The sequence below is a fragment of the Pteropus alecto genome, unplaced genomic scaffold, assembly GCF_000325575.1.
Source record: "Pteropus alecto unplaced genomic scaffold, ASM32557v1 scaffold39, whole genome shotgun sequence".
In the NCBI taxonomy this organism is placed as follows: domain Eukaryota; kingdom Metazoa; phylum Chordata; class Mammalia; order Chiroptera; family Pteropodidae; genus Pteropus; species Pteropus alecto.
In genome coordinates this window covers 4827455-4854285 of record NW_006443568.1, presented here as the reverse complement: position 1 = coordinate 4854285, position 26831 = coordinate 4827455, and the positions used below count along the sequence as shown (strand labels likewise).

The 26831-nt window shown below is 46.6% G+C and overlaps 1 protein-coding gene and 2 long non-coding RNA genes across 9 annotated transcripts in view; 1 reads left to right on the top strand and 2 right to left on the bottom strand.

The window, feature by feature from the left end:
- Positions 1-7940: 7940 nt before the first annotated feature.
- On the bottom strand, positions 7941-9656 carry LOC107196576. Its single transcript, XR_001518020.2, has 3 exons — positions 9515-9656; positions 9219-9374; positions 7941-8312 (listed from the first exon to the last, which is right to left on the bottom strand). It is a non-coding gene; the product is annotated as an uncharacterized LOC107196576 (long non-coding RNA).
- Positions 9657-9827: 171 nt separating this feature from the next.
- AZIN2 (antizyme inhibitor 2) overlaps positions 9828-26831 on the top strand; it is a 28334-nt gene continuing 11330 nt past the window's right edge. Inside the window, exons 1-9 of one of the 7 annotated variants that reach the window (XM_015598761.2) lie at positions 9828-9955; positions 10049-10169; positions 10856-11050; positions 12588-12761; positions 19807-19979; positions 20944-21078; positions 21864-22029; positions 23262-23424; positions 24617-24729. In XM_015598761.2, the coding sequence (XP_015454247.1) occupies positions 10946-11050; positions 12588-12761; positions 19807-19979; positions 20944-21078; positions 21864-22029; positions 23262-23424; positions 24617-24729 (1029 nt within the window). In that variant the 5' untranslated portion in view covers positions 9828-9955; positions 10049-10169; positions 10856-10945. Of the gene's footprint in view, positions 10170-10855; positions 11051-12587; positions 12762-19577; positions 19636-19766; positions 19980-20003; positions 20569-20943; positions 21079-21863; positions 22030-23261; positions 23425-24616; positions 24730-26831 lie in introns of those variants that run through there. The other 6 variants (XM_015598762.2, NM_001293793.1, XM_025041272.1 and 3 more) reach the window with 6 other exon arrangements.
- Positions 25042-26454, bottom strand: LOC112472927. The gene is made up of 2 exons (XR_003043817.1): positions 25955-26454; positions 25042-25165 (listed from the first exon to the last, which is right to left on the bottom strand). It is a non-coding gene; the product is annotated as an uncharacterized LOC112472927 (long non-coding RNA).

Below are 26831 nucleotides of genomic sequence, written 5' to 3'. Positions count from 1 at the left end.
TCATGGTTGGTATGGGTGGTCAACAGAATATGGCAGAAGGGATAGTATGTCACTTTTGAGTCTAGGTTATAAAAGACATTGCGATTTCTGCCTCTGTGTCTTTTGTGTTACTCACTCTGGGGGAAGCCAGCTGCCATGTAATGAGGACACTCATATACAGAGAGGCCCATCTTGTTGGAACCGAGGCCTCCTGCCAACGACCATATGATTGAGCTTGGAAGTGAATCCTCTAGCCCCAGATAAAATCTTAGATGACTGCAGTCCTGGCTGACAGCGTGATTGAAATTTCATGAGAGACCCTAAGTGAGAACCACCCAGATATACTGCTCTCAGATTCCTGACTGTCAGAAATGGTGTGAGATGATATGTTTGTTGTTTTAAGTTGTTATATCTGGCAGTAATTTGTTATGCAGCCATAGATAACTAATACATTACTCCATGACATCTGGGCCCTTAGCTGGAAAAGACTAGAATGGCTGGGGCTGGAATCACCTGGAGGCTGCTTCATTCACGTGGCTGGTGTCTGAGCTGGGATGACTTGAAAGCCCAGTTTGCACTGTCACCTGGAGCGCCTACACGTGGCCTGTCCACGTGGCTCGGCTTCTCATAGCATAGCATCCGGGCTCCAAGAGGGAGTGTCTCAAGAGAGACACTCTATAGAGTGAGCTTTCCAAGAGACCAAGGAAGAAGTTTCAGGGTTACTTTTTGCCTCACCTCTGAAGTCATGTGTGGCAACTTCTGGTGTATTTTATTGTTACAAGTGAGTCACCAAGAGGCCAGCCCAGATTCAAGGGCAGGAGATTTGACTGGTTCTCTTGATGGAGGATTGATAGGGTCACATTGCAGAGAGCAAGTGCGATGGTGGCCATCTTTGCAAAATACAGCTGGGCTGACCTGCCCTGCCTCAGGGAGAGGAACCAATCTATTGCCCCCTGCTCTGATCCTCATGGAGGGAAGGACAGGAGGCTTTTTCATACATCCAGAGCAGTCCAGCCTTGTGAGCAGTGCTGGTTCCGCTGCAATGGCTCCTCCTATCAAGCCCCAAGGGGAGCCAGCAATCCTTTGAGCTTGGAGGGTGGAGCACTTCACACCTTTTCTTCTCAGCTATGGATTCTGGTGCTAATCATACCTTTTCTGGGCAAAAAGGGAAGGTCCACCTGACACCTTTCTGTTAGCCACTGTGCTTAGCACTTTACCTCAGTCGGTCCTGCACTCGCCCTAGTAGCTAGGAATTATGACCCCATTTTACAGAGGAAGAAGTCATCTGACTGACCAAGGTCACATAGCCAGAAGGGGTTGGAGCAGGGACTCACTATCCTGACCCTGAAGTCCATGCTCTAGAGGCCCTGGGATCCCAGAAACTCTCCTGGGTATTGGAACATTAGCCATGGTCTCCTCAGGTCCCTGTCAAGAGTGAAGCCTGTGTGAGAGGAAGGGACTGGAAGGAGCTACTCGCACAAGGCCGCCTGGGGGTCAGAACCCTGCCTGAGGGTTGAGGCTAGTTGTCAGGTGAACTCTTTGGGTGAAAGGGGCAGAGAAACAAGAGAGGGAGAATCGGTTTTCACTTTCTTTTCAGGACTGTCCCTAGTTAGTGAGTTATTCAGTGGCCAGAGGGTGACCTCCAGGGTAACAGCCCTGGACTCACTGCCCTTTGATGTTCCTTGGACTGAAACTCCCTCTCTGTCCTGGAACCTATGGTTGGAGAGTCCCCTGAGCTCCTTGGGCCTGCACGCTGGGTCTTGGAGTGATTTTCAGCCCCCTGTGAACAGGTCTCCTGTCAGTTTTTGGCCTGCCTTGCCTTTCATCTTTCTGCTGACCCCTACTTCCCATTATGCTGCACTTCCAAGTCCCAAGATGTGACAGTTCCCAGCACCTACTAGTGCCAGGCACTGAGCTCATGTAGGGGACCCAGGAATGAATGAGATACACCCTATGTCCTCAAGCAGGCCACAGTCTGGTAGAAGGAGAAACATGAGGAGTTAACTGCCAGATGTCAGGTAAAGGAACATTGAATAAAGATAAGAATTACACAGAGGTAAGAGTGCCTAACTCAACAATAAAACAGAATGAACCATGCATGCAACATGCAACAACATGGGTGAGTCTCAAAATCATCACGCAGAGCAAAGAAGCCAGACACTATGTGATTACATTTTTATGAAGTTCTAGACCAGGCAAAACTGTGGATTATGTATATAGATAGAGGTTGCTTAGGATGGGGGGGTGTGGACTGGGAAGGGAAATGAGGTGACGGATATTCTGAGAATGAGGAATATTCTGAGGTGATGGCAATGTTCTGAACCTTGATAAGAGCATGGGTTATGTGAGAATATTTGATAGTTACAACTGACCATACAATATACCTTAGGGCTGTGAATTTCATCATATGTAAATTATACCTGTGATGGGCAGCATTCAAAATAGTCCCCGGTGACTGCTGCCTTGTGTGCATGCCCATGAGCAATTGCCACTCCCACATTGTATCAGGTTGATCAGGTTGATCTATGTGGCTGATAGAATATGTCAAATTGATGGTATGTCACTGCAGATACTATTGTATCTCTGTCTCTGTCTCTCTGTCTCTATCTCTCTCTCTTTCTCTCTCTTTCTCAGATCCCTTGTTCTGAAAGAGGCCATGTGTTGAGCATCCCTATGGAGAAATGTACGTGGCAAGGAACTTAAGCTTCCTGCCAAGAGCTATGAGAGTGAGCTTACAATAAGTGGATCCTTCAGTCCCAGTGAACGCCTTCAGATGTCTGCAGCCTTGGCTGACTGCTCGACCACAAATTCATGAGAGACTCTGAGCCAGGACACCCAGCTAAGCTGTTTCCTGATTCCTGACCCTCAGAAATTGTGTGAGATAATAAATATTTGTTGTTTTAAACCATTAAGTTTTGGGAGTTGTTTTGCAACTATAAACGATGTATACAATATTTTGATAAACTAAACATGTCTGAAAAACATCTTCTAAGTGCTCCTGGTCCAGATGGCTTTCCCAGGGACCTTCAAGTGCTTTCTGTGACTCAGACTTCTGGGTTCAGTCTCCGAAATGGGAAGATGAGGGGCCTGGAACTCCGTCTAACAGGAACTGGTATCTCCAAAATCTCCACAGCCCAGCAGCTGGACACACAGTGCCCAGGCCCATACCTATGTGCAGAGAGGACTCCGGAAATGCTCTCCTCCTGCCCTGCCCACCCCGTGCTCATGAGTACCTGCAGAAACCACTCAGGTCTCAGAAACTAATGAGAGCTACTATTTTGGGAACACTTTCTATGTGTCAGGTGATGTGCGAAGTGCTCTGTGTGTATCTTTTAATTAACTATTTCCAGCAACCTTCTGAAGAAGATATTACTAAACCTATTTTACAGTGCAGTAAACGGAGACTCAGAATGTTGAGACAAATTGCTAGGATCATAGAGCTGCCAGAGTGTGGCAGCTTTAGATTTAAATCTGGATTTAAATCCAGATTTGTCTATTTCCCAAACTGAGAGGCAGGCAAGCTGTAACCCCAGACCTGAAAATACTTTTCTCATCTATTCCCTATGAGAACAAACCACACTTTCTGCCATCAGAGAAAAGGCCACAATCTCAATCCAGATTCCCTAGGGTAATGATAGAGACTGGAGGATGATATTTGAGTCACTAAGAGTCTCAGAGATCATGGGGGTCATAGAAGAGGAAACGTAGATCCAGAGAAGGAAGTGATTTTTCCAAGGACTACCTAACCGCAGTCTCTGCATCTCCAATTGGCCAGTTGACTGGAGGCACATAGATGTTGTATGGTTCCATCTGCAGGGGGGGGAAGGGAGCACAGAGCCTGGAGGTACAGACATGGCTGCCTGGCTCCACTCTTCCTTGGGGTAAATGAACAGTCTTCAAGAGGAGAACATGACTACTACAGCAATTTAGAAAGAGGCCCAGCTTGGGTCAGGATTGCATGACTCAGTGCTCAGCACTTTGGCCTCTACCCTTGTGAAATCCCTTGGGGGAATAGAATGGAATTCCACCACCTACCCCATCGCACTGTGCTGACCCTCTTCCTGAGCCTCCGACCCCTGCTGGGTGATCCTCAGCTCAGGTCCCCAAACCCCGCTGTGGGGCTGCTTCTCCCATTCTGCTCCTAGCTGTATCCCTCTGACCCATTGCTGGATTTTCTCCTCTGGCCCCCTGCAGCCCTGGCTCAGGGTAATAATACTAATAGCCACTACTTACAATATATTTACTAATGTACGTGCCAAGTGCTAGGCAAGAGCTTTTACATGTTCATGAACTCCTTGCATCAATTCTAGGAAGTAGGCACTCTTATTACACCCATTTTACAGATACATAAAATGAGACTCACACGAGATAAGTAACTTTGCCAAAGTCACACAGCCAGTGAGGATTGCCTCAGGTATTTATATACCCCTGAAGTTTGATCTCTTATTATCTAGAGACAGCATAGCCATTCAGCCTAGGTTGTTTTTTTGTCCCACCCTACCTCCCTGCCAGAGAGGGATGGGGGTGAGAGCCAGATGTCTTCTTTCAAGAGTACACAGCTTTGACCTCTCTGCCAGCTGTACTGCAAGTTTCTTTAGGCCAGGGGGTCTCTAAATCTGGTTCCTGGGCCAGGAGCATTGGTATCACCTGGGAACTTGTCAGAAATACATATTTTCAGCTTACTGAATCAGAAACTCTGGAGTGGGGCCCAGAAATCTGTGTTTTAACTAGCTTTCCAGGTGATTCTGATGCCCACTCATCTGAGAACCACTGGAGAATACAGAAGAGTCAACAGCCCTTTCCATGCCATTCCCAGGTGATTCTGGATGCAGCATCTGGAGAAAGTGAGACTTTTCAACTGAGTATTTTTTTCTTATTTGGTGGTAGTGGTTGTATTCTCATCACATTTGTCAGAATGACTCAGGTCTGGCTTGAAAGAAAGTGAAGTCTTTAATTGTTGCATGCTATTATTTTTTCAGATTTGTGTTCAGCCTAGAAGAGAGTGAAAATAAACATCAAGAAATCCAAACTACCCAATTCAGCATCTTAGCATTTTGTCTGTCTAGGGAAAGGCTGTGACTCTAATCCCACATTCAGTCAACACACTTGAGTTTTACCTCCTTGATACCAGGTCCTGGGCTGGGTTCTGAGACACAGACCCGGCCTCTGTGCCCGGGAACAGAGATAATTACCTCCTTGATACCAGGTCCTGGGCTGGGTTCTGTGCCCGGGAACAGAGATACCTCACTAATAACTAAAATTTGGAGTTCCAAGCTTTGAGGTTCAGGATCTGCTCTAACATGACCCTGGCCTTTCAAGTTTCTCACCGCTGCACAACCCCGAATTTGACTTCAGGCTCTGCCACTTGCCAGCTGTGTAATACTGGGTAAATCACTTGGCCTCTCTGGTCCTCAGATTCCTCCATTGTGAAATGAAAGTAATAATTCCCACCTTGCAGGCTTGCTGTGAGGATGGAGGAAATGTGTATAGTACAGAGGTGACACTCACTAGCTGTGTGACCTTGAGCAGGTTAGCCTCTCTAGCTTGTTTCCCTCCCCCATAATACTAATAGCACCAACCTCATAGGGTTGTGAGATTAAAGGTTATATAACTCTTACAACAAGGCTACATGATAGTAAGTTCTCTGGCAATATTTGTAGCTATTATTATTATTAAACACATAATACAATGCCTGGAGCATAGTAGATGCTCAGCAAACTGTGGCTACTGTTATTATTAATCTCTACCTTTAACTTGAAGACAGCTCTGACCTTACAATGCCTAAGACTGCTTTTAGCTTCTCGTTTCTGATTACTTCATGGTCTCCATCTCCCTGAAGCATTCAGGGACTTTGCAGTGCTGACTTCAGGTTGATGCTCTTTATGCCAGTTCATCTTGTATTTGAATCTGAGTTCCAGGCTCTCTCAGGTCTCCTGCTATTTGCTCTTTGCCTGGTCTCAGCATTCTTTGTTCTGGTTTCATGCCCCAGAACAGGGCCCATCTCACAAGCATAAAATCAGTCAGACCAGAGTTAAGTCTCAGCTCTGTTGCTCACTAGCTGTCTCACCTTAGACAAAAGATTTAACTCCAATTTTCTCATCTGTAAAGTGGGGCTAATAAGGCCTGTCAGTGTTGTCTAAAGATTAAATGCAATCATGTGTTTGTAAACATTTAGCATGGTGTCTGTCACACAATAGGTAATAAATGTTTATTTACTTCTCTGTCTACCTTGCCCTATGGAGTAAATGCTGTAATTATTCTGAACTGGCATACTGATCTGTAAAAGGGAGAAATCACCTTTTCTACTGTGTGAGATACTGTCAGTCTCTATGCAATTCCCAGTCTCTTTTTCTTTAGTATTTTGATTTTATTGGAGGTTGGAGATAGCAAAAATGTACCCAGCTAGAAACTACATCTTCCCGCCTCCTTTGAAGCTAGGTAGCACCATGTATCTGTTTTCACCAAGGATATGAAAGAAAGCGTTGGATGATGGTATGAGTTGAATTGTGTCCCCCCCAAAATATGATAAAGTCCTAATTCCCAGTACCACAGAGTGTGACTTTATTTGGAAATAGGGTCTTTACAGAAGTAATCAAGTTAAAATGAGATAATTTGGGTGGTACCTAATCCAATATGACTGGAATCCTTATTAGGAAATTTGGACACAGACACATACACAGTGAAGATGATGTGAAGACACACAGGGAGAAGACAGCCATATGACTGGAGTGATGCATCTATAAGCCAAGGAATGCCAAGGATTATCAACAAACCTCAGAAGCCAGAAGGGGCAAGGAAGGACTCTCCCCTAGAACCATCAAAGAGCATGGCACTGCCGACACCTGGATTTTGGATTTCTGACCTCCAGAACTCGTTTAAGCCATCCAGTTTTTGGTACTCCAGCAGCCCTAAGAAATTAACACAGATGGAATTGGGGGATGGCCGCTTAAAGGGAGGTTTCCTGCTGCCTAGAATGTGCAGAGTTGGTGTTTAAAATCTTTAATAATCAGTATGGAGATGGGCACTGATCAATCAGAAATGACACTGACCACGAACAATTTGTCTGGTCACACTGTATATACTGGTTAAATATTAGCCTTGGAAATGTGGCTGGAGTTCCAGCAGCCATTTTGGACCATGAAGCTAGAAGCTAGGAGCCAAGGATGATAGAGTTGAGAGGAGATGCCTTGGTTCCTGATGATTTTGTGGAGCTGCCACACCAGACTTGGACTGCTTACCTCCAGAGTTATATACTACATACGTGGTAGACTAAACCTATGTTTATGGTTCTGTTGTTTTTGGCCTATTTTCCTCAGCCGAACCTAAATTTAACTGACACCGAATCCTATGAAGTATTGGGAATCCTGAATAAAATGATCAATGGGAAAGTATTTTGCAAACTCTCCAACTCTATGCACACACAAGACATTTTTTATTATTGCAGTGTTTCTGACTATAATTATGATTGGTTTAGGAAGAATAGGTTGAAATTGATGGACATGATCCTGGCCAGAGATCAGAAGCTCTTCATCCTACTTCAGCAACATGTTCTCAAGGGCTCTACACAGTATCCATGGAAAACAGTGGCATTAGAGACTGGCAGGAGAGGGGCTGCCTACTTTTGGGCTAAATGCCAGCAGGATGACTGGGTGACTTTTGTTGGGCGGGGGCCAGAATGCTCAGCCACTGGTTGGCAGTTAAGCATAAAGGTTAAGAGTCAGGGTAGATGGGTTTAAAATCCAGGTTCCACCCTTACTTGCTTGTGACTCTGGGCAAGTTACTGAAATTTTCTGAATCTCAGATTCCTTATTTGTAAAATGGGAACAATTATAGCTCCTGTGACATAGGGTTGTCATGGAGATTCAGTGATATAACATACCCAGTAGGGAAGATTAATCTGGTTTATCTGTATCTAGTCCACTAACTCTTAACAGATCATAAATGGACAGACTAGATTCTGGTTTGTTCCTTCTTACCTTTATTGATTCATTCAGGAAGCATACTGCATGTATCTATTACGTGCCTACTATGTACCAGGTGATGAAAAGAGCTAGTGAGGTAGACTTAGACCATGGCATGACATTCAAATACAGCCAGCTCAAAGAACAGTTAATAAAAAAAGAGTAGAGGTAAAGTTTATTTGGGTGCTCCTTCCCTCTTCTGACTATCATCTTTTCCTGATGGGTCTTTTCAGGATTTCATCCATGGCTGTCTTGGTCGCCTTCATCTCAGTCAGTAGATGCTGCTTCTCAGGAGGACCTCAGTCACTAATTCATACTATGGTGCAAATGACTACAAATCTCTCAAAACATGGACCCCTAAAAGGCTGCCTCCTGCATAGAAAACAAGAAGGTTCCGGGTAGAAATCATTTAGTCTGAATGCTCTCAGTTCATAGGGGGAAATCAAGCCAGGCAGAAGTGACCCTGGTCTAAGCAGGATGACCCAACCAAGGACACCCAGAAGTCACGTGGCCGAGTTGGGTGGGGACTCCATGGTCACTGCTTTACACCATCTGAGTATGTTATGATTAGGTTGTGCAGGGTGCTCTAGGGAGATACTGAGGCAGGACTAGAAGGGCCTCTGTCTTTCGAGAAGCCTACAGCTTGACAGAGGATATGAACACATATGTTAGACCAAAAGCCCTTTGGCCCCACTGATTTGAAATGCTGCCTTCATTGTGTACCACATTCTCCAATAAGCATGAAACTATTCTAGACTCTTCTTTTCTACCGCCATCTCTTCCTGTAAGTACTATGGTGTTTCAAAGATTATAGTTTTATAAAATACTTTGCTATCTGGTAGAGGAAGTTCTCTTCTTTTTAAAGAACGTCCTAGCTGTTCTCATACGATTACTGTTCCAGATGAAATTCTGAATTAGCTTTTGAGTAACACAGGTATTGAATCCTCATCAGCATTCTTGTTTAGGCCAGTCACTGGGCACTCTGAAGAGCCAGGCACTCGGTTCCTGCCCTTTAGAGTTCATAAACTTGCTGGGAAGTGTAACCAAACAAGAGGTGTAAAGTGACAACTGGAATCTCACTCTGTGAGTAACCAGAGCCAAAGGAATGAGGAGTCCACACAGACAAAAGTGCTATGAGTTCCATTGTTCCTCCAGGCTAGGAATGTCATGGGAGGCTCAATAGAGGAAGTGACATTATACTGGACTTTGATAAATGAGCAGAGTTTGTCAGGTAAAGTGAAGAAATACTTTGAATTGGGGAAGTCAGAGAATGCTTACCTTCCCTGAAGGAGACATATTTCATTTGAGAGGTGACAGGAGTTTGCTTCATTCAGAGGGTGGAATGAAGGGAGGGGATTGCCCTGAGCTGGGAAATCCATAAGAAGGCTCTCTGAAGACATTTTAGCTGGGTTTTGAGTTGGATGATCAAAGATGCTGGAAGAGGCAATTAGAAAAGTAATATAAAGAGATGACCTTTGACCTGGACTTCGAGGGAGGAGTGAGCAGTTCACCACAGGAGCGGAGGTCGTCACAGAAAAGGCTTCCCGGAGCAATTAGAAAACCTCCTGGCTTACCACCCATTCTCTTTAGATCTCAGATCCAGGATCTAAGCGTCTCACCGCATAGACGCCCGGGATTCTGAGGTGGCAGCCTGGCAGTTCCGGCGTGGAGTAGCCGTGGACCAGGACTCAGCCTGGAGGACTGAGGCTCAGGTTTGCTGAGACGCCCAGCAGAGCTGAATGCTTTATGTCAGAATCGACCAATGGGATGGCGGCACCCGGTTGCCAGGGCTACGGGGTCGACGAGGGAGGCGGGGCCTAAGTACCGGGGGCGGAGTCTGGGCGGGGCTTATATAAGCGGGCGGCGGCAGGAAGGCGGGGCGTGGGGGTCGGTTTGGGCGGGCGGGGCGCAGGCCGCGGGGCCCGAGCCGGGGGAGCGAGCGAGCGGAGGCGCCGAGGATCCGATTCACTCGCTGGGGAAATCTATGGGCCGAAGCCGTGTAAATGCGTTTTAAGGCGAGTGCTGGGAGTGGCTCCGGGAGCCTCAGGGTACGGGCGCCTTCGGCTCCCGTGCTGACCTGCTCCTGGCCCCCTCCTGCCTCCTTTCAGCAGGGGCCTCGGCTCCGCAACTGCCACTCCTCCTCGGGGTGTTGCACAAGTTTCGAGGTCACCGGCGACCCCCCCTAGCAGCGCGCCTGGCACTGGCCCCCGCGAAGGAAGACGGGGCTTGGTAAGGGTGTTGGGGGTGGGGGCGGCGGAGGCAGCACTTCGGCCCTACACTAGGGAGGGCTCACCCGGACTTAACCTCAGCCTTCGGTTCTCGCCCGGGAGCCCGCGTGGCGCCCCCATGCACGCTTAGAATTCTAACTCACTAGCACCAGCCAGGCCCCCACTTACAAACGGTGAAACTGAGGCTCCGGGAGGGGACGGGGTGTACCCAAGGTCACGTAGCAGAGAGCGGACTTGAACTTAAGCCCAGCTCTGGGGCCGAGACGCCAGAAGGAGCCATCCGCAGCCTTTTAGGTGGGCGTGGTCAGGACTGGGTGCACCCTGGAAACTTGGCCACTCGAGCTTCTCGGCTTCCCTGCTATCTTGCAATCTTTCTTTCTCTTTTTCCTAAAACCCAAATTTCAGAACTGGAAACTCTAGAACAATTCATCCATTTTACGGGTAGGAAAACAGACTCGGGGAGGCAGTGACAGACAGCTGGGCATATTAATGCCTTATCCCAATCCAGGATTCCTGGTGGTCCCTACCCTTCCCAGTGAACCTAAGCGCCCCAGGCTTGTGCTGGGGGCACGGTGTGACAGAATTGGGCGTCCTGGTCAGGGGAATTGAGGGGATCAGCGACCAGCCCCCCTCTCCTACACGCGTTCGGCACCCAGGCCAGCGGCCCTCTCTCTCTCCCCTTGGCAGTGTGTTGCATACTTTCTAAGGCGGCGGCGGCGGCGGCAGCGGCGGCGGCGGCGGAGGCTCCATCCAGCCTATCGGCTCCTCCTCCTAGGCATGGCTGGCTACCTGAGTGAAACGGACTTTGTGATGGTAGAAGAGGGCTTCAGCACCCGAGACCTGCTGGAGGAACTCACTCTGGGGGCCTCAGAGGCCACCACGGTGAGGGGCTGTGAGTGGGGGTGGGTCCCCGATTCTCCGTGCAGGCCTGCTGTCTCCTCTGAAAGGGCCTCTTGGACCCCCATCTTATTCTTTCACTGATTTGGTGCTCAGTCCTTGCTATTTGCAAGACATCCCGAGTTTCCAGTCCTTGCCCCCAAATCTGTCTCTCCTGTTCCCTACCTTGATAATAGTACCACTATCATCTACCTAGCCCTCTAGGTCAGAAACTGAGAGTCCTTGCTTCCCCCACCCCCACCCCACATCTAGGCATCACCAAGCTCTGTGGGTTCAGCCTCCTTAATTACTCTCCAGTGTGTTCCTCCAGAACCTCGCTTTGTAGTTCAGGCTTCATCTCTCTAAAAGCCCCCCAGCCTCCTCCCCGCTTCACCCCACCCCCTCCAACTTTATCAGAGCTCTGCTCAAAATCATAATTCTTTGTCTGTTCCTCACTGCCTTCATAGCCCCATTCCCGGCTTCTCCCATGGTATATATTATACTCCTTCAGAGCTGAACTGCTCTGCTTGTATGTCCTAATGATGCCATGTGCTCTATTATCACTCCTTTGCCTAGAATACCCTTCTCCCAGGCTCTCTCCCTCTTACCTATTTCTACTCATTCCTTATTACTTACCTTTTCCTGATTGCCCAGGCAGATTTTGTATTTTCTTTCTCCATAGGCCCCCATTTCACTGTGTAGAAACTCCTGTTGAGCATTAATTGAATGGGCTTGATTGTGTAAGGGGTTTGTTCTCTTCTAGACCCAAGTCCCTTTAGGATTAGATCCCTGGTCATCTCTGGTCATCACTGTTCCTTAGCATAATGTCAAATACCAAGTGGGCATTTGTAAAAAAAAGAGGTGTTGCATAAAGGGAAACTGAGTCCCAAGGAAAACTTTAGTAATGTGGTCTCACCCATAGCCTCATGCATGTTTGGCCCTCAGCATACCTGTCATGGCCACTTGTCCATAGGCATGGATTGCAGTGGCAGTGGAACTACCTCAAGGCTTCATTGAGAACCAGTATGTGAAAAACAGTGGGCTGTAGGCCATAGCTTTGGCCTTTAAGGAGCTTATCTTTTCCTGGAGAAGACAGATGCAAACCTGGTTCTGATACTTTGGAAGCAAGTGCAAAACGCCGTAGGAGCATTAAAGGCAGAGTTGCCTTCTTGGTTTGGGGCAAGTGATGTTCCACCCGAAACTTGAAGGCAGATTAAGAATTTGCCAGACACAAGTAGGGGAAGGGTATTCTATGCAGAGGGCATGGTGGGAACAGAGGCATGGAGGTGGGAATATAAATGATCCAGTCTGCAGCTGGAGTTTGAACCGCAGTGAGGGGAGGGACTGGGGCTGGATCACAGGGCCTGAATGCCAGGTTGGGGAATTTGCCTTCTGCTCTGTGTGCTAGGGGAGCCCTAGGGAATTTGGAGCAGGGTAGCTTCATGGCCAGAGCCATTTGAGGCAGGTATCTGGGAGGACTAGGGATGGCACGCATAAGGAGGGAGTTGGGTGGGGTCTCACATTCACCCTTCTTGTTGTGCAGGGTGAGGTCGCTGCCTTCTTCGTGGCCGACCTCGGTACTGTAGTGAGGAAGCACTTCTGCTTTCTGAAGTGCCTGCCTCGAGTCCGGCCCTTTTACGCTGTCAAGTGCAACAGTAGCCTGGGCGTGCTGAAGGTCCTGGCCGAGCTGGGGCTGGGCTTCAGCTGTGCTAACAAGGTGAGCCCCTGCCCCAACCAGCACACTGACCCTCGCTGCCTACTGAACATGCACATGGCCAGGCTGCTATGGGTGGGCCCTGGGAAGGCAGGAGTGACCTGCAGTTGGCCCATGCCTTCTGGGGAGGGCCACTCGCTTGGAAGGAATTTTAAGGGGTGAGGGAAGGAGTAACAAGCCTGGAATTTCCCAGCCTTGAAGTTTCAAATTGGAACCTTGTGTGTCCCTCGGTGGATGGTTCTTTTTTTTTTCAAATGGCAGTTTTCAAACTTCTTGGCATAGAGCTATTCATGGTATTCTAATTAAAACAAAACAAAACAAAAATATCCTCTTATCTTTGGTTTTATTTTCTTTTATTTTTTATAATCTTAATCATGTGTGCCTGTACATTTTCTTAACTAATCCTTTTAGACTTTTGTTATTGTTATCAATTCTAATTTGATTAATGTTGTCTTACTTCCCTCTGTTCTCTTTAGATTTATTTTACTTATTTACTATTTTTAAAAATTATCCATTGAGCTCCTACAAGGTGCTAATCACTGTGCTAGGTGTGGCTGGCAATACAGTTCGAGTAAGACAGACTCTCCTGTTCTTTAGTTGAATGCTTAGCTTATTTATTTTCATCCTGTTTTTACTTGATATAAGCCTTTAAGCTATCAAGTTTCCTCAGAGTACAGCTTTGGATTTATTTATGCACTCAGCAAACATTATGGAGCACCTACTGTGGGGCCAAGCACGATTCTTGGTTGGGATTTAGCAAGTGAACAAAACAAAACAAAAAAGGCTCCTCCTTCACTGGGGCTTGCTTTCTAAAAACAAGTTAAACAGTGAAAATCTATAGTATTTTAGATGGTAAATGCTGTGGAGAACATTAAGAAAGGGAAGTAAGGAATGTTGGGGGGAGAAGTTTGCATTTTTAGAAAGTTTAGCCAGGGAAAGCTTTGCTGAAATTTGAATATAGACCTGAAGGAAGCAAAGGATCAAACCAGGTGGATAACCAAGGGAAGAGCATTCTAGGCAGAGGGAACAGCAAGTGCAAAAGCCCTGAGGTGGGAGCAAGCCTGGTGGGCTTTGGTTTGTGATATTGTCATTACTGTTATTTTTGTAATGGTTCGTAATGATTGAGGGGAAACCCCTTTGAACCCCCCTTTAAAATCCCTTTTAAGTCAGTAATATGGCTGTGTGTTGTGAGGAGAGTTCAAGAAAGGATTCCTGGGGGAGAAAGGAGGAGAGCTAGCCTGGGCTGGATGACAGGGCTGGTGGGATTCTAGTGGGAGATAGGTATGCACCAGGATGGGGCAGTCAGAACAAGGAGGCTAACTTTCATCAGAAACAAATGTTAATGTTCTTATTGATAGATGAGTCTCTCCCTTTTGTCAACTGCAAAGCCCCTCTACATTAGCTCTTGCTTTGCATACCTAGTTTCATGCGTGTGTCACATAAAGCCCTGTGAGGGGCATAGGGAGAGAGATTGCCATTTTGCAGTTGAGGAAATTGGAGGCCAACTAACTGCACACATCTCGCTTGTACCAGAGCCTGGTCTTGCCCCTGTACATGCTGGGCCTCTGCTCTGAGCAAGGAAAGGGACACTTTTCCAGCCCCCTGGGTCTAGGGGTGAAGAATAGGACCAAACCCCACAGACTAGAGTCCTCTGCTTCTGGAAACCCAGAGGTGGGCCCCTTGGCCCTTTAGCCTCAGGGGATGGCCTTCAAAGGGCAGAGTTGTGGGATATTAGAGCTTTGAAAGTCTTCGAAGTCAGCATGTGCTTCTGTTGTGCCAAGCACTTTGCCAAGCGTTTTCTGTACACAATCTCATTTTATTTTTGCAACAACACTGTGAGGTAATTACTATTACCATTATTCTGACAATAGTCCTGTGAGGAAGCATTTAACATATAAAGAAAGGAAGCACAGAGGTTGGGTGACTCACTGGGAAGTGGTTGCTTGAGTATGGCGATGGGGTCTGTGATTCTATCGCTGCTGTCTTTTCCAAGGTCCTGGGGATGGGATAGCTGAGCTGGGACTAAGGTGGTGACAGATGCTAAGCGTGGGGGCTGGGAGAGGCCAATTACCCCTCCTGGTGGGTGGGATCACACAGACCTTTGCGCGCATTTACTGAGAGGTGTCTATGGGACACCCAGCTTTTCTTGGAAGTCCAAGGCTGCCCTCTTCTGGTCAGCCATAGTTGGTAGCCACGCTTAGCAAAATGCCTTTGCTGAGGGCTTGGCGTGAGCTGCGGCAGGATGTACAGATTTGCATCACACAGCCTCCGGGGTCAAGGGCACAGGCCACACTTTGCACAGGGCTCTGGTCCATTCAAACTTCCCAAGGCCCTTATGTCATCTCGCCTTCCCTCATCCCTTGCCCTTTCTTGCTGTCTCCCTTAGCATACTTCCATCTTAAAAAGCTTTCCTTAGACACAACATCATCCCTCAACCCATCCCTTATTCCTCATGGCCAAATGGAGTTGTCTGCACTCGTGTGTCTGCACTCACTTGTCACTTTCCCTTAGCACCCACTCCTTACGTCTTTGCTTCCTGACCTCCTCTTACCAACATCCCCAGCGACCTCCAGGATCCAGAGAGCACTTTATCTTAAACCTTCATTTTCAGTTACTTAAATAATACATGGATTTATTCGCACACACCCCAAAGTAGGACATCAGCTTTATGTCTCCAGAGATAATCACCATTATGAGTTTGAGTTTGGTGGGTATAGAGTACTTAAAAATATGAATAGGATCCATGGGAAATATACAAAATATCTTGTGATTTTGTAATAAAATATAAAAGATGGTCATGTGGTATATACTGTTTGGCAATAGCTTTCAAGCAGGTTTTAGAACTCTCCATGTTGATGCATTTAGACATTGCTCGGGACATACCTTGGTCCTTTTATTATCTGGCCTCAAACATATTCAACACAGCAAATTATTTTTTGTGGTGGTAAGCACACTTAACATGAGATCTACCCTCTTAACAAACTTCTGAGTACACAGTACAGTATTGTTACCTGTCGGCATGATATGTACGTCAGGCCTCTAGAATGTATTCTTGTTTAACTGAAACTTGATACTCACTGAAGAGCAACTTCCTATTTAATGACGTAGTCTTTTGAAAAATACTCAACATTAACAGATGTTCCTACTTTTAAAGACTTTGGAAGTGTATCAGATGAAAGTGAATGATGCTCTGTGCCTGCCCCTCCCTCACTGGGTGTCTCTGACAATTGTGGCGCCTCCTTCCATATAGACACGAGTCGTAGGACAGGTTTTACTGTGACAGGAATGGCATTATGATCTCTGTATTGTTCTGCCTCTTTTGGAGACATTCTCTCTCCTCACATCTCTACAGGTCCTGGGTGCCAGCTTTTCCTTATCTTCTACTGCTCTCTAAATGGGAGCTTTCCTCTGGATTCCATCTCAGGCTCCCTTATCTTGTAAACTCTCCCTCTGCTTAGGGAATTTCATCTCCTCCATGGCTTTAAATGGCATCAATATGCCACCACCTCCTATGTTGCTATCCAGCCCAGACCTATATCACCAGCTGCTGACTTGATAATAAAACAAGATGCCTGGAACCTAATGTGTTCAAATGCACTCATGACCTTCTCTTTGGGAAGCGTCCTTCAATGTGCTGGGCATGGAGTCCCCTCAGACATCCTCACTCTGCCTCCCCATGTGTAATTCACCACCAAGCTTGCCAGCCCTGCCTCCAGAACACATGTCCCCTGCCCTTTTAGTGCAGCCTCTGTCATCTCTTCCAGGGCATTTGTGACCAGTCTGCCCACAATCTCTTGGGCCCTTCCTCAGGCTGTTGTCACATGGTAGCCAGAGTGATATGCTTTTAGACTTTGCATTTAAAATGCAAATCCAGCCATGTCATGTCCCTTCTTGAAACCCTTCAAGCTGTTTTCCATCATTTGCCGGGTAAAATATGAATCTACACCAGCCTTCTTCGTTTCTCCATTGGCTCTGGCCATCTTCCTCCAACCTTACCCCCCACCATCACCACCATGCACTCCCTGCCCAGGCCACTCCACCTGCCTATACCTGGATCAGGCTGAACACCTGGCTTCAGAACCTCTCCAGAGGCACTTCCTTTACCCGATACATTCCTTCCGTTTTGGCTTGGCCGAGGCCTCTTGTGTGGCTCAGCTTAAATTTCTGACCCTTCAAAGGGCTGCTATCCACCCCTACACCCAGTTCTCCCCATCCTGCATTCTCTCTGGTATCCTGTACTCTTTCTTCACGCTCTTATCCATTTGTAATTCTATTACTATTCAGTGTTCATTCGTTCCTGTCTTCTCCATCAGCCTGAAAATGCCACAGGGTCAGAGACCCTGTCTGTTTTACTCACTACTTGTTTTCATTAGCACCTGTCATAGAGCCTGGTAACTCAAAAGATGCCCAAGAAATATTTGTCAATTCAGGATCGAGGTTGAGTTAATTCTTCTTTACAGTAAGTACTGTTGTTAAGAGCTGTATGCTCAAGTTGGACAGTCCCGGGTTAGAATTCCAGTTGTGCCACTTATAAACTGTGTTTCTTTGGACACGTAACCTTTCTAAGCCTCTGTTTCCTATATCATAAGATTATTATGAACATTAAATAAGAATATATATAAAATGTTTAATGCCATGGTAGGCATATGGTAATCATAACAATGGTTATATTTTTCCTTTTTTAAAATTTATTTTAAAATATTAATTGACCTATTATATTAGTGTCAGGTGTACAACATAGTGATTAGACATTTATATACCTTACAAAGTGATCACCATGATAAGTCTAGTACCCATCTGTCACCATGTACAGTTATTACAATATTGTCAACTGTGTTCCCTATGCTGTACTTTACATCCACATGACTAATATTACAACTGGCAGTGTGTACTTCTTAATCCCCTTCACCTTTTTCACCCAGTCCCCTAACCCCTTTCCCCTCTGACAACCATCAATTTGTTCTCTATGAGTTTCTTTCTGTTTTGTTTGCTTGTTTATTTTGTTCTTTAGATTTCACATACAAGTGAAATCATATGGTATTCATCTTTCTCTGTCAGACTTATTGCACATAATACCCTCTAGGTTCATTCGTTTTGTCACGAATGGCATAATTTCATTCTTTTTTATAGATGAATAATATTCTTGTATATGTGTGTGTATATCATCTTCTTTGTCCATTCATCTATTGATGGGCACCTAGGTTGCTTCCATACCTTGGCTATTGTAAATAATGCTGCAATGAACATAGGGGTGCACAGATCTTTTTGAATTAGTATTTTAAGTTTCTTCGGATAAATACTCAGAAGTGGGATTGCAGGATCATGTGGTAGTTCTATTTTTAATTTTTTGAGGGACCTCCATACTGTTTTCCATAGCGCCTGCATCAATTTACAACCCACCAACAGTACATGAGGGTTTCTTTTTCTCCACAGCCTCACCCACACTTGTTATTTCTTGTCTTTTTGATACTAGCCATTCTGATAGGTGTCGTTGTGGTTTTGATTTGCATTGCCCTGATGATTACAACAATGGTTCTTATTTAAATATTTATAATCAAAGCTAAATGACAGGTCCCCAAAGTGTTAGCATTGTTTCTTCCTCTCATGTGGTGAAGCAGGGTGCAAAAACACTTTTCATAAACACTTAGACTCAGGGTCTTTGGAAGCAAGCTGTGATGGCAGCAATTCTAGGTCTGGAGTTGGACCTTTGTGTCCCACTTTGCCACTTACTGGTGGACCTCTCCAAACTCAATTTTGTCCTCTGTAAAATGTGGTCAATGAATATTTCATAGGATAGTTATAGGCATCACCTGAGATAATGCACATACATACTTCTTGCTGAAAAGTTGATAAATTAAAACCAGAGCCTTGTTACAAACTCAGGATCACTAAAAATGGCCCTGTGTCTTCTAGCGTGTTTCAAAAATGGCTTCCCTTCGCCTGCCTTCCCTTAATCATGGAGAGTCAGACCTGAGTTTGAAAGTTGGTTCTGCCACCTACTTGCTGTTTGCTACACAGTCTCTCTGAGCATCAGCTTCCTTCTCTGTAGAATGGAGCTAATACTCATGTAATGCCGTTATCATAAGGAGTAAATAAAACAGTTTATCTAAAGTAAGGGTTGGCAAGCTGTGGGTGGTGGGCCTAATCCAGCCCACTGATGATTTTGTAAAGTTTAATTGGATCACAGCCGTGCTTATTCACTCACGCATTGTCTGTGGCTCCTTTGGTGCTACAATGGCAGTGGAGTAGTTGTGACAGAAACTGTATGGCCTACAAAGCCTAAACTATTTACTCTCTGGCCCTCTTTAGAAAAAGTTTGCCAACACCTGATGTGAAGCATCTCATTGAGTGCCTGCTTGTGGTAGGTGCTCCATGACCATGGTTGCTCTCATCATCATCATTATCATTATCTGTATCATTAATGCAGCAATCAGGTGAAGCAGTGTTCTGTAAAGGTGATGAAGAAGAGTCCCTGAGGGGAGAGGGGCTCTCTGGAGTCACCCAGCACAGTGCCATGCATACGGCAGGCCTGTGTCAAAAAAGACTCGTGGTTTTGTGAACGTTCTAATACATCAAGTAATAGTCTCTAAATTTAAATCTGCCAGGAAAATGTGTCAGAAGTCTGTTGTTAGGGCCACCAGAAGTCCATATAGTGCCTTTGTGTGAATTAGAAAACGTACCCCTTCCTTAAGACACTTAATTGTTACAATAAATATACTGATTTTGTTAGAACGAGAAGATGCTTTACTGCCAGGAAGTTGTAATAAATATACAAATCTACTATGTATTCTTTGTGAATGGAATCCCCCTGCCCTTTAGGATTATGCAGTGTGCTACCTGCATGGCTGTACGTGGCAGCTCTGCCTGTCAAAGAATGGTGAGCCAGCCTGAGTTCTGATTTTATATATCTGTTATCTAAAAGTGGGGCTCATTCCTTATGGATCTCTGCATGCATAGCTATGACTTTGCCCCTCATCTGTGCTTCCTTGGCCTCTGTGGGCCCAGCAGGCCCTGCTGCCTCCTCACCACCACCTTTGGGACCCCACAGGCAGAGATGGAGTTGGTCCAGCGTATTGGCGTCCCTGCCAGTAAGATCATCTACGCCAACCCCTGTAAGCAAATTGCACAGATCAAGTATGCTGCCAAGCATGGGGTCCAGCTGCTGAGCTTTGACAACGAGATGGAGCTGGTAAAGGTGGCGAAGAGCCACCCCAGTGCCAAGTAAGCTGAGAGCCGCTCGTGGGGAGGTGGAGGGGGTGGGAGGAGTGGATTCGCAGCTGAGGACCATGACCTGAACCTGGCCACATCCCAGGCGGTTGGGGCAGGCACTCCTGGACTGGACCCAGGAAGCCAAGGACCGACTAAGACAAAGGCAGAAATAACTGATTACAGCCCAGGCAGAGCAAAGCCCACGGCGTTATGAAGGTCAAAGTCATGGCTGAGAGAACAAGACGGGGTGGTCAGGAAAACTTCACGAAAAAGGTGACGTTTGAGGTGGGCCTTGAGTAGTGAATGGAATTTGGGGAGGGCACAAACAATGGATCGGACTGAACCGCATAAGCAAACACACGGAGGCTGGAAATAGCATGGGGTGTTTGAGGGATAAGCAGAAATTTGGTGTGGCTGGAACATACCATGTGCGAGGGGTGAGGGAGACAGTGAGTGATGGTGGTCATGGGGCAGGGACCTGATGCAAATGGGCTTTGCAAGGGGTCAGGGCTGGACGTTTTGCTCAGACTGAGGCTCTCGTGGTCACTTGACACCCGGGGCATTCCAGGGAGTGGCCTCGGGGTGAAAGGTAGGCCAAGAGGTAGGCCATTCTGACTCACCCAAAGTAGCTTGCATTTTGCATATTTTACATGATATTGGGGTTCTCAATAAGACTGTGTTTAAAAAATCTTTCTCTTCATACAAAAAAAGTTGGAAAAGCCTGGCTGGTGTAGAGGCTGCTCAGGGGAGAACCGGTGAGGTTAGGACCAGGGCAGGGGTCCAGGGATGTTTAGAGGATGGATCGAATAGGATTTAGAGGCTGACTGGCTGGCTGTCCTGAGAGAGGAAGAGGTCGGGGGGGCCTGTGGAGTGTGGCAGCTCTGAGCCATGCACGTTCACATCCTTTGACTCAGAGAAGTGGTTGGGGTGGGGAGGAGGAGTCCACCCAGCGGAGGTGCCCTGTGTGTCTCCTCAGGATGGTTCTGTGCATTGCCACCAATGACTCCCACTCCCTGAGCCACCTCAGCCTCAATTTTGGAGCGTCACTGAAATCCTGCAGACACCTGCTTCAAAATGCCAAGAAGAGCCATGTAGATGTGGTAGGTGTGAGGTGAGTGCCTGGAAACCCCACCATCCCCACCCATGCCGGGCCCACTGCCTCCTTCCCAACGTTTCATCAGTTCTGTATGAGTCTTCCCCCATGGCCTTCGAGGGGGGCCTGGTCCTGGGCCTGGAATTGTGCTATTTGAGAGTTTCCTCTCTTTGGAAAGAAAGTTTGGAGTGTCCTGCTGCCCCAACCCCACAGCCCCCAGGGCTTGTCCCAGAAGTTTCCAGGAAGGATCTGGCTTTGCAGGAGTCTTACCTGCCTGTAGGCCACACCTTTGCCCTGCTTTTCTCCTTGCTGGGATGTGGAGGGAGTAGTAGTGATGACCTAACACCATAGCTTTCCTTCATTCTGTACATAGTACCAGTATGCCAGGCCCTGTGCTAAACGTTTCGTATGCATTATCCCACTGCCTTGTGAAGTCTTATCCCCACTTTACAGACAGGGGAACTAAAGGCCAGACAGGCCACACTGCTGACGGAAGGGCACATCTACGTCTGGCTGACTCTGGGATCCCAGCCTTCACGCCAGAGATGGAGGCATGGCAGGGGCAGAATGGAGGGATGGCAGAGGCACCAAGTGCCAAGGGACCTTAGACCTCGTCTCCTGTCCACTCCTTACTTGCCACTTGGTCCTTGGGAACACATTTAACCTCTTAGGCTCTCCGTCATTACATCTGTCAGATGGACAGCATGTTCGATGTGCCTGTCCAATGTGCCTTTCCTGGCTGGCACTGAGGTGGTGGCACCTGGGGCCCTGAATGTAAGCCGAGGCTCTTCCTTCCTTCCCAGTTTTCACGTTGGCAGTGGCTGTCCTGACCCTCAGGCCTATGCTCAGTCCATCGCAGACGCCCGGCTTGTGTTTGAAATGGGTGCCGAGCTAGGCCACAGGATGCACATCCTGGACCTGGGTGGCAGCTTCCCTGGAGTGGAGGGGGCCAAAGTGAGATTCGAAGAGGTAACCCTGGGGTCAGAGGTGTCTCATTGTGCTCTGTGGGTTGGGGGCAGGGCGGGGAGCATTTTAATGAAGATTGGGAGCCCACTGTGAGTGGGTCTTATGTGCTACATGCTGTGCTTAGTGCTTTACCTGGATCTTATTATTAACCCATGTTACAGCTGAGCAAATGAGGCTCATCAACGTTACATTACTTCCTGAGTGAGCTACAGAGCTGGCTGCACACCCAGCTTCGCCTGACTCTAGCCCATGGACATATTTGAGGTTCAACCACGCCATATTTGCATATGTCGAAAAGCTCTTTGAGAGTCCAGATATTCCCTATTCACCTTCAGGTGGGCTGATGAGGAATCACATGGGTGGGCAAGGAAAGGAAAAGCCAACCTTCTGTCCACTCCCATCTTTCATCTCCTTCCCATCTGTGAGATGAAATCAAGAAAAATGTTATCTCGATCCCCACTGCAACCACTAGGGGTCGCTTCTCCTTAGTAAAAGCTTCGTCCTGGAATATCCACATCTAGGAACTGACCCTAAGAAAATAGTCTGCTATGGACACAAAGAATTAACCTCAAAGATGAGCATTGCAGTTTTGTTCATCACAGAAGTCAGGTGGACTTCCCTGGTCCATCTAACACTTGGAGATTGGTTAAATTATGGATCATCCTTATGATAAATCATTTACTCACATGGAGAAGTCATTCACAGTCTATTGAGTAAAACAGATTATAAAAACATGTATAAGGCTTATCATGTATATATTGTACAATAAAAATGATTAAAGGAACTACTCCAGAAAGTTAACAATATTAGGTTAATCTGGATGATAGAATTAGGGGTCATTTTGATCTTTTTCCTTTTCGTATTTTCTGAAATTTTTTTGTAAAAGAAAATGTGTTACTTAAGAGACTGGTTATTTCTAAAACAGAGTTCTCCATCAGAGCTCTGGGATCTGAGTACCACACTTTTTAAAGTGTTACTTTAAAAGTGTCTCTTCCCACCATGGGACATTTGAGAAGGGTGATTTACACAAGCACGAGGGGTTTGATCCAGCTCTGTCTCCCGCCTACCTTTTTGGCCAGCTGTCTGCAGTTACCAGCTGGGGCCTTAGCAGCTGCCAAGTCCTTCTTCCTGAAATCAAAGAAGCTTTCAAGAAATAGACTTGAGGCTGTAGTGAGTCTTCAGCATAAACCCCACATTTCAAAAACATAACTGTCCCCCCATCCTCCTACCACCAGATTGCTTCTGTGATCAACTCAGCCTTGGACCTGTACTTCCCAGAGGGCTGTGGCGTGGACATCCTTGCCAAGCTGGGGCGCTACTACGTGACCTCGGCCTTCACCTTGGCAGTCAGCATCACTGCGAAGAAGGAGGTTCTTCTGGACCAGCCTGGCAGGGAGGGTAGGTGCCAGGTGGGCAGTGGAACCCCGTTTTTTCCCTGAAGCTAGGGACTGGCTGGCTGAGCAGGGTCTGGTTTTAGGGAGTGGGGGAATCTACAGAATAGATCCTTGCTTTAGAGAAACTTACAATCAAATCTCCTCAACCCCAAGACACTTATTTAGCATCTTCTTTTTCTATGAATGTTCATATTTTATGAAGATTAAGATCAAAATAACCTTAGGGAGCATAGATACTTTATTAACCCCATTGTACAGACAAAATTGAGAGCCTAATACAAGTGAATTGCTTAATGGCCAGTAAGAAGTAAAGCCTGCATTTGACCCCATGTTTGTCTCTTCTCCTAAACACAGGCTCTTACTCACTCAATATGTCTCATAATATCATGAAAACAATTAACGACAACATACATTTCTCTAAGCCTACTTTACGATGACAGAACATATGTATGAAGAGGTTGAATCACCAGCCCAAGGTCACACAGCTGATAAGGGATAGTGCTGGGATTCAAGTTCAGGCTGGGTTGACTCAAGGCGTCTCTGCCCACACTGCCAACGTCAGTGCTCTTTCCTGCCCTTCCAGATAGGTCAGTGCTCCTGGCAGCCCTGTGAGTGAGACGTGTCAGGGACTCTGGTCTTGGGGTTTTGCGCTCTGCTCCAGGACCCTCAGGCAGGCTCTTCTGGGGTCTGTGTGCTCTTCCCCAGAAAGAATTCATATGGAGGGATGGTAGGCTTCAGGTAGAACGTGTGTGTGTGTGCAAGTGTGTGTGTGTTGGGATGGCATTCTTCTGGCCTCCTTTATAGATCTGGGGGATAGCTCTATCTAGTCCCACCAGGAGACCTGGCTTCTTGTTCCAGTTCATGCACTGCCCCAGTCTTGTGCCTTTGAGCAAGTGGCTTAATCTCATGTGGTCTTGAGTTTGGGTGGGCTGCTCTTCTGCCTTTGCTGGGGGTGGGCATTGAGGGGCTCAGATGCAGGTAAGGTGTGTGTCCTGGGCAGGGCTGCTCAGTTGCAAGGGCGAGTGTTCCCAATGCTGCAGTGAACTTCACATCACCAGCCCATAGTCGAGGAAGAGGCAGCGCTTTCACTTCAACAACCCATCGTCCCAGTGGAGCCCACCACTGTGCCGGCTCCCCATGCTCCCACCCCCTCACCTTGCTGCTTGTCCTGCCCCTGACCCCTCCCCTCCCTGCAGAGGAGACTGGTTCTGCCCCCAAGACCATGGCATACCACCTGGATGAGGGCGTGTATGGAATCTTCAACTCAGTCCTGTTTGACAACACCTGCCCTGCCCCCGTACTGCAGAAGGTGAGCCTACCCCACGGGGGCCTGTTTTCAATTGTGTGGGTGAGTTTAAACAACGCTCTGTGTGTGTTATCTAATTTTTAAAAAGTAAAACATATTCATTGTAGGAAGTAGACAACAAGGATGAAGAAGGTTCTCACTCATAATTCCAACACATAGAGATGGACTTTTTGAACATTAGATTTCTTTTCTGTCTTTAAAAAAATGTATTATACTTTTTCCCAATAAGGTTAGGGTCATATTGTTTTTGTAAACTGCTTTTTTTCACTTATATGGGGTGTGTAGCTCTTTCCATGACATTAATTTGACACAGGCTTTTTGATGACTGCAGAGTATTTTTACCAATCTAACTCAAGCGGTTGGCCATTTGGTTTCCTGTTTTTGAACATTGTAAGTATATCTTGACATCCATCTTCAATCATTGCTCTGGGGTAAATTCCTAGAAGTAAAAAGAAACAGTTCCTCTTTAATAGTTTTTTTCATATTAACAAGGGAACAATAATAGGCAAAACATTTCTTCTAGCCTTGGATCCAGCCCTGGATTAAGGGGAAGAAAAGGGAAAGACAATCAGACACACTTTGTATTTTCACACCTCCTGGCTTTTGTTTGTGTGGTAGCTCTTCTGGGAAGGAATTTAAGTGCCTAACCAGCCCCTAGGTCATCGCAAGCTTTCAATAAGTGTTTTTTTTTCCCTTTCGTTTCCATTCTGTCTAGTTTTTCAAGGCCCAGTGTCATCCCCTCTTTAAGCTCTTCCTGCCGCTCATCTGCTGCAGGCACAGGGAGCCCCTCCCCGCTTCCCTCCTACAGGCGCCAGCATGATGAGTCCTCATTCCATAGTTGTGTTGTTAAATATGGTGGTATGTGAATGCCTGTCTAGTAAGCCTACCTCATGTGCTCAGGAATTGTTTTCTACTGTGATGCACGAGCATTGCCTGCATTCCTGTGGGATCCCACATCCTACTGCACCCAGAAAGGACCAGGCCAGCCTAGGCCAGCCAAGCCCCAGGTTATACAGCAGGCAACAACTGCTTCCCAGTCCCCCTCCCCCTTCCAGTACCCCTTTTCCTGTTATATGCCATCCCTGACCCACTCCCCATTCCCTTCATCAGCTGAATAGTTAAGCAGGACTACGGTCCCAGCCCACTCCCTCACCCCCTACCCACTACTTCTGTGTTTTGATTAATCTCCAGTTGGTGTTCCTGACTTGGGCCCCAGAATGTTACTGACCTTCTTTGTGGTCTGTGTTGCTTCTCTGGATGATGGTGAGGATTTTTCCTTCGGGCTGTCAACTACTTACTGAGTCCTGTAATGTGACCATATCCAGGGTGGGACCCACAGTCTGGTTGTGGAGACAGACATTGTATAAATGATAGCACATGTGATAAGCTAGCTGCAACTGTGCTGGAAGTGTGTCAGAGGGGCCCAGACTGGCGGGGGGTTTCTGTGCCCTCTTTCCCAACGAAGGTTCCCTCATTAGTCATTATGGCATCTTTGCACCCCTGTTCTTTGCTCCCAGGAACTTTGCTTTTGGACCTCAGATATAAAGTTGTATTAAATATAATCCTTGGTTAAAGGTATCTTTCTCATCATTGGAGCATGCTTGGCCCCGTTTTTGTTTTTGTTTTTAATTCAACGTATAGTTGAGTTCCTTCAATATGCAAAGCATTGTGCTGAGGTCTGCTGGGTAGAAACACGTGTGTGTGTGTGTGTGTGTGTGTGTGTGCACGAGAGAGAGAGAGAGAGAGAGAGAGAGAGAGAGAGAGAGAGAGATTAGTATACAAGTTACAACAGTGTCAAGAGAAAATATGAAAATAACTACAGAACAAATATTAGATTTTCTTCAAAGATATTTTAGTATGTGTTGCTAAATGACAAGGACTTAAAAAAATCACAATACTCTCATCAAACTAAAAATTGAACAATTCTATAGTATCCCCCATCATCCAGTCTGTGTTCAGATATCCTCAACTGGCTTATAAATGGTTTTTATAGTTGATTTGCTGAAATCAGGAGCCAAAGAAGATCCATACATTCCATTTGGTTGATTTGTCTCTCTCAACCAATTGGTTTCCCCAATCTCATTTTTTAAAATTATATTTTATTT